General features: G+C 48.4%; 1 protein-coding gene across 1 annotated transcript; it reads right to left on the bottom strand.

The window, feature by feature from the left end:
* Nucleotides 1–7,064, bottom strand: LOC125521816 (cytochrome P450 714D1). The gene is made up of 2 exons (XM_048686883.2): nucleotides 6,577–7,064; nucleotides 1–1,454 (listed from the first exon to the last, which is right to left on the bottom strand). The coding sequence occupies exons 1-2, from the start codon at nucleotides 6,902–6,904 to the stop codon at nucleotides 130–132; spliced, it is 1,653 nt and encodes a 550-aa protein (XP_048542840.2). The 5' UTR covers nucleotides 6,905–7,064; the 3' UTR covers nucleotides 1–129.
* Between the last annotated feature and the right edge of the window lie 822 nt (nucleotides 7,065–7,886).

Raw genomic sequence — 7,886 nt, 5'->3', positions numbered from 1 at the left:
TAACAATGTAACTCATCAATTAATTCAGTTTTTGCAGACAAATGTTGCTTCGGGGTTATCATAGCTCATATGAGTAGAGTCACGCTCACGCCACATTTTGATTTCCGGTCGGTGTTTTTCTTTCATGTGCTAGCTAACTAGTCGATCGTTGGACTTCACAAAGCCATCCTGAGTAGCAGTAGCATCAATACGGCGTATGTGGAGGCGCAGCCCGAACTCCGGCTCGATGATTAGCCGGAACGCCGGGGAGTGCCTGTAGTCCGGCGAGAGCGCGATGGCAAACCGCGCGAGGATGACGGCGAGGAGCGTCTTGACCTCGACGATCGCGAGGTTCTGACCGAGGCAGGTGCGCGCGCCGAGGCCGAACGGCATGAACGCCGCCTGCGGGTTCTTGCACGCCGCCGCCACCCCGTTCTTGAACCGGTCCGGGTCGAACCGGTGCACCGTCGGGCCCCAAGAAGCGGCGTCGTGGTGCATGGTGGATACCGGCACGAAGAGGTAGGTGCCCTTGGGCGCGAGCAGCTGGCCCAGCCGAATGTCGCCGAACGTCTCCCGCACCACGAACGACGACGGCGGGAACAGCCGCAGCGTCTCCTGCACAACCATGCCCACCGTCTTCATCCTGGAGATCATGTCGAAGTCCGGGTCCGCGGCGCCGGTGGCGCCCCCGCAGACGTCGAGCACCTCGGCGCGCGCGCGGTCCTGCCACTCCGGATGGGCGGCGAGCAGCATGAGGCACCAGGTGGCGGTGACCGCGGTCGTCTCGTGCCCCGCGAAGTAGATGTTCTTGCAGTTGTCCACCACGAAGTCGTCCGGCCGCGGCTGGTCGCCGCTGTTGTCGATGATGGACCCCAGGAAGTCGGGCCCCGGCGAGTCCCCCGTGGCCGCCCGGCGCCCCCTCGCGATCTCCAGGATCAGTGATCGGATCTCCTGCGTGAGCCTCCAGATCCTCCGGTTCTTCGCCGTCGGGAGATACCTCAGCGACGGGATGGTGAAGATGACGCTGGGCTCGGACATGAACCCGGACAGCGCCCTGAGCCGGAGGAAGATCTCCCTCCCCCTGGAGTGGTCGTCTCCGAAACAGGCCCGGGAGATGACGTCGAAGGAGAAGCTCCGGATGTCGGCGTCGACGTCCACCGCCGCGACGCCACCCTTGGCACCGTCGACGGAGTCCTCCCACGAACGCAGTAGCGGCTGCGCCGCGGCGACCATGAGCCCAACCATGCCCCTGACCTTGGCCATGTAGAACTCGGGCGCGATGACCTTGCGCTGGCGCGCCCAGCAGGCGCCGTTGGTCTTGAGGACGCCGGCGCCGAAGATGGGCTCCTGGCCCTTCTGCAGGTACGTCGGCTTGCCCATGTCCAGCGACACACACCGGCCGATCTCCCGGATCAGCTCCGGGTCCGTCACGTACAGCGCCGGCCGCTGCCGGAGCCAGTACAGATACGTGTCCCCTGCACGACACACGACACGACACAGCAAAATCGTCAGTCTCCCTTACAAGCAAAAAACAAAATCGACCTGAATGCTGAAGCGTTTTGGGCCTACTGGGCCGTCATTTTGTGGCCTTTTTCGTGGTACAGATGTTGAGCCGGGCTGTTATTTCCTGGTGGACCTATATATCGGTCTAATGCAAAATACATTTGCCATTACACGTACACACCAGAAGCTTGTCTCCAAAATACAAAACGTACGAACAGGTGTTTCAATGCGAAATTTATGTGGAGATTCATAGCTCCGCAAAATTCATAGCATGTGCAATGAAATATTGTGTAGAGGTTTATTCTATAATGGATGGATTTTGCTCAAAGAATCACTCCACATTAAATACCATGTGCAATAAAATATTGTGTATTTTAGAATTTTTTTAGGGGAATATTGTGTACATTTGCTGAGTACATAAGTACATGGTCCTTTTAGAAACTCCACTGTCAAATAAAACTCGATAAGAGAAATATATGCAAGTAAGTTGTTTTAAGTAGCGTATTATAATTCCATAAAGAAAGTACCTCCTCTGTAAAGGAATATAAGAGCGTCTATGGATCACTAAACGCTTGTATACTTCTGTGATGGAGTAACGTATTATTATACAGAGTACCCCGCAAAAAAAAAAAGTGGCATATGTTTTCGAAAGGGAGGAGCCTATTGCATGCATGTGATGTGAGTGAGGGTGCGCTTATCTTCAGAATAGTGGCAGACAGCCTAGCTAACTGACTCACCGCATAAAAATTCCGGTCAAAGCTACAGGTCCTCGATGCAATTACTTAATTGTCCGATCGAAGTGAAGTGTCCCGTACGTACGTGCGTATCATGGCGATGAGATTCCCCCACTCTACCCAAAAGGCGAAGATTCTTCAATCAAAGCAGATTAGTCGGTCAGAGTAGCTTCCTAACCGCCACTAGTAGCCTCAATCAAGGTAGCTTAGAATCTTGACCAGGCCGGGCCGGTCGGTCAGTTGCGTTCCATCCACGATGCGCCGTACTAGCTACTCCTACTTAATTTCTTGATCACAACATCCATCTGCACGTACTACACCCTACAAGCCAGTTAGTAGTTGACTTGATTTGCAGGTTCATGCATGTGGATGGTCCACGTAATTAACCTCGCTCATCTTAACCGTAAACTACTACTCTTCCCTTGCCTAGCTTGAACGTTTTGTAAGTAGCCCCCAATGAGAGTTAGGAAAGTTCGCACCACACGTACGTCTTCCAAGCTACTCCCTCCGTTCCAAATAATTTGTCACGGCCATTTCTGCGACGAGTAATTTAGAGCGGAGGGGAGTAGCTAGGTAGCTTAACATGCGCTAGCTGGTCATGCATATGCTGGAGTCGACGCCTGTACGACCGATCGATGGATCGATGATGGAGAAGCAGCTAGCACAGCTAGGCAGCCACTTTTGGCCAGGTAGGCACCAACCACCACGAGCGTACGTATACCCATTGGGGAGGCGCGCAGATGCAAGATCGGCATGGCATCCCTCGAGCGCATGTGCGAGAGGCAACCGTATATATATGCACATACATATAGCAGCACGCGACTTGTCAAACGAAACAAAAACAGACTTGTTTTTCGCCAAGATCGAACTGCATGCATAGAACTGGGCATGGTTATCCACTAGCCGCTAATTTTTTAGGGTAGGCATGCATCCATCTCCATCTCCATGCATGTGGAATCCTAGCATGCATGAGAGGTGCAAGAGAAAAATCAATAATTAATGGTTGGTCTACAAGAGTACAACAGTACAGTGTACAGGGGCATACATGCATGCATGCATGCACGACCCTGTCACCTCTGTTGCCATCCGTTGCACGAGCCCTAGCTAGCTCTAGCTTGCTAGGTTGGGAAATTCCACCTAACTATAACGACCTAGCTAGTCGATGGGGAGATAGGCGCCATGTGGGCTTGACATGCTACTTTGACGTAGGGTGGGGGCGATCCGGGCCAGCTCCTAACTGGAATTAATTATTTGAAGTAGTAAACCTTTCTCGAATAATCATTAACATGCCTCGTTGCTCATTTGTGGATTTTGTGTACTGGTTTTGGCGACTGAGAAAATTATCACACACACAAAAGATAACTATTTCGAAATCGATAAGCGTTTGAACCGGAGGCCAGGATGTGTGCAATTGCAAAATGATGAGGGCATATCATTATGGGACTGAAAAATAATTCGACTGAATTTTCGTACAAAATATTTATAACAAAGGCATTTTTTTCGTAAAAATGTATGGGACTCTTACGTTTTTGCATTGGGAGTACTTGCTTGGTCGTACTGGCGAAAAAGTAAACGGTGAATGTGTGTGGGTTTTACATTTTGAAAATGGTGGGGGTAAAATAGTTAATTGATATACTACCGCTAGCCAAGTCGTATTAGGGGAAAATTAGCCTAAGACGAATTGATGGAAGATCAGATAGATTATAGTTTGTGTTAGTAAAAAACATCATTGACTTAAATCACAGGGCAGCACAAAAGCTTATCAAATGCTAATATGAAACTAGCGGCGGGTTAAGTAGTGTTGCCATATCCTGCATTATAAAATGCTCTAGTCGGTGTCTACCTACGTTGTGTATGATCATTCAAAATGAAAATGACGCTTTCAATATTTCCATCATTAAGAATGAGGAATCAAGAATATTCATGTACATCAACTACCATGTAAGATGCAAGGAAGTCTTCGCATAGACATGAATATAGGTCCAAGTTTCTATCAAGATGCATGAACTCAACAAAATATATAGGAAGACAATAAATAATTACCCGCAAGCTGGAGCAATATCATAAGAGAACTAGCTAGGTTTTGATTAGGATATTTTCCTACTCTTTCTTGGTTTAGGGATGAATTACATGCATGGCCACAATATATATTCACCAAGTTTGAGCTATTGACAATATATTGCAAAGCTCCTTACAAAATGGATAAGCATCCATGGAGAGAGAGCTCTCTCCGGCAAGCTAGCTCGATCGGTGCGCTGAACAGCTACGCACATGGCCGTTTTCGGAAAGCCTAGCTGACTATCTCAGTGTCTTAACTACCTATTCAGGGGTCAAATGTCAATCACAATTTAATTTGGAATAGTTTATGACAGACACAATGAGATAATTTAATCTGGAATAGTTTATGGCAGGCACAATTAGCTAAGGCTAGGTGCATGCATGCATGGTTGGGGACTTGGGGGGCGGTCTCAGATAGTAGTAGTACTATATATGTGTACCACCAGCTTAGCTAGAATATGCTGGCATGTTTGCTTGACATAATTCAGGAAAGGTTCTCTTATAGTAATTCTTTAGCAAAAAGTATTGTATATGTTGATTCTTTCTTTGTATTGATTTGACAGTTTTGACTAACTAAATAGGCCAGTATTCTCGAATCCAAAGCACCTGCACCTTTTGATGGTGGTGGTACATGCATACTCCTATATGATAATTGGTTAAGTTGGACAGGTAATTCTAGCCTGGCTACAAAAGGGTCTATGTCGACCCGGATGAGTTGGAACTTGGGACACAGCTGGATGAACTCATGCAAGAGAGACGATGTTTGGTTGCTGTATGGGACAGCTTATATTTTGGAGATGTTGCGTCTAGGTGCACAAGGGCATCGACTGCATGTATAGATGCAAGGAATGTTTGAAAAATAAATATGCTGTTATGACTTTAAATTTGTCTTGATTCCATTTTATTTTGAGATTCCTGTCTTGAACCAACATGCACTGACTTCACAATATGTGTAGTAGTACTCCGCTTGAACCAACATGCACTGACTAATCGCAACTTAATTAACATCGTCATTAACGCGACATGCATGAACAGAAACGGAGAAATCCCACGTTCCTCCTTTAAGCTATAGCCATGGATGCACTGTTTGCATGAACTAAGCCTTGTTGCTTTACTAATTGGTGCAGCCAACCAACCAAACAAGCCAAATGGCGAAAGATCGCGCATCTATGTAACACGTTTTCATGAGTGGTCCGATCATGCACGAGCAAGAAATTTTTGTTTGGTTTTTTTCACTGACCGGCACGAGCTACCGTCATTAACATACTTTGGTCCTTCCAAAAGTTTAAATGGTAAAAATACAAAAAAAGGTGACCATATAATTACAGTTTTTGCTCTTAATCGTACTAGTATGAGACAGTGGTCAATAATCAGCATGTACTCCTTCCGTTTCAAATTACTCATCGCAGAAATGGATGTATCTAGAACTAAAATATATGTAGACACATCCATATCTGCACAAGTAATTCGAAGCGGAGGGAATAGCATATTACAGCTCATGGAGAGGGTTGGACCAGTCCATTATGCTAGGTAGCTTAACCATGGGTTAAACGGTCCCAAAAAAGGCATGGCGTGTGCATGCGTGCTTGCTCCTTCACCCAACACATATGCATGCAAGCTTGCTTACTCAGCAGGTTAGGAAGTGGACGCCGTTCAAAAAAGAAATCGGTAGTAGTACTCTGTTGAGTTGTGCTTCGATCGGCACCGGCTATTTTCTATTCCAAGGCTTCCATCGATCGATCCAGAGCTAGCTAGCTTTGTTGACTGCGATACTTCTCTTTTCCTAGGCACTGTTTCCATCCCACATTTTTTTAAATAATTTGCTCCTATTTCCAGATGTTGACTTGATTGACAACTCACTCAAACTCCATGTACGTATACATATTAATTTCTTCTGTTGAGTATATATTATCCCTCCCACGTAGCCGTGTCAATTTTGTATGGATGCCACTTATTATCAACATGTAGCCGCATTTTTATACCATACGGTAGCAAGTCAACTTGCTAGCTAGCTAGGGCAAGCATGCGCCTGTAGCAGTGCAGTTTCATGCATCCGTCGATGACTTCGGTGGCGGAGAGGGAGAGGTAGTTTCCTCCACGCATGCTCGACTTGTACACGAACGAACAGATCGAACTAGCATGAAAAAAAAAGCCGTTCATACCAGTAGACACATGAACACAACCGGAGTAAGTGGTGCCGAGCGAGCAAGCATGCCAACGCAAATCAGAGCTAGCTAGCGCGAGTAACAGGAGCAACAAGTAGAGCGGAGATGGCGGGCGGGCGGGCGGGCACAGCACATACCGTACGCCTTCCTCCACTTGTCGAAGTAGGGGAAGATCCGCTTGCAGTAGTCGTCGAAGCCGTCGCCCTTGTGGAGGTCGCCGGCGCTGTCCTCCGCCGCCGACGCGACGGCGTGCTGCTGCACCCGCGCCTGCATCTCCGAGAGGTTGCCCATGAGGAAGGACGAGGGCGGCGGCCCGCCGATCCCCTGCCGCCGGAAGATCTCGCCGACGCGGCGCGGCCAGCTCACCCACGCGGCCACGCACAGGTAGACCAGCGCGGCCGCCGACCCCACGGCCACCAGAGACAACGAGAAGCTCTCCATGGTCACCATGCTCTCCTGGACCATACAGATCCTGCCTGCCTCCCTCCCTCTCTCCCTGCCTTTCTTTCCTTGGCTTCTCTGTCTCTCCCCACACACACAGAGACGCACAGGCAGTTGCGTTGCCCTGTGTATATTCCCCCTCTGTCTCCCGCGTGGGGCGGTTATATAGACGCGGTACGCGGGAGGGAGCGGTGCCACACCTGTAGATCGATGTGTACATGCCGGGGCTGAGTAAACTACTTAGTAACCAGAAGGGTTAACTAACCAGAAGGTCGATCGTACGCGTGAACGGGGTGTATATCTCCGATCGATCGAGCGAGCGATGGGCAGTGCCATACTTTCGCATGTGGTGGCCAACACAGCACAGGCCATCCATCCATCCTGGCTGGCCGGTGAGCTAGCTGCAGGACGGGCGGGCGGGCGGGCGGGCAACTACCATTTCCCATGCACGCGTTCACAGCACCACAAACAAGAGAGGGCTTTTCGACCCCGCTGTGCCAGGACAGACAGGTAGGCCCCACGTCAAAACGACTCGGCTAGTGTATAGGTCTAGTAGTAGTACAATGATAGGTGCCTATGAAGGTGCTAGAAAAATAAAAAAGTTTTCTTTTTCTTCTCAAGAGCCAGTGCCTATTTCTATACGAGAGACGTCTAATTGAGCATCTACCCCTTGCAAGTAAGCACATGGTGCTTAATGAAACGCTAGTTTATTTCTCCAAACTCCTCCCCTAAGCGCCTTACATTAAAGGTCGTACCTTGCCCGTAGTGGGTAGTATCATAACTTAGCATCACGCATATCATACTAGATTATGATACTAGCTCTGTAATGCATAGTGTCATAGGTTAGTATCTTAGATTGCCTTATTTATTTTCATGCAAGACACATGCTAGTACAATATTTATTATGATATGGTATCATGATATGATACTCAATCTTCTTTTTTGCGCCACATCATCAAAACTTCCTAGATAGTTGAAATGCATGATACTCCCATTACGAGCAAGC

The sequence above is a fragment of the Triticum urartu genome, chromosome 1A, assembly GCF_056163025.1.
Source record: "Triticum urartu cultivar PI428250 chromosome 1A, HENAU_Tu73, whole genome shotgun sequence".
NCBI classification, from domain to species: Eukaryota; Viridiplantae; Streptophyta; class Magnoliopsida; order Poales; family Poaceae; genus Triticum; species Triticum urartu.
Note: the sequence above shows the minus strand (reverse complement) of the source record. Positions and strands in the feature narration are given on the sequence as shown.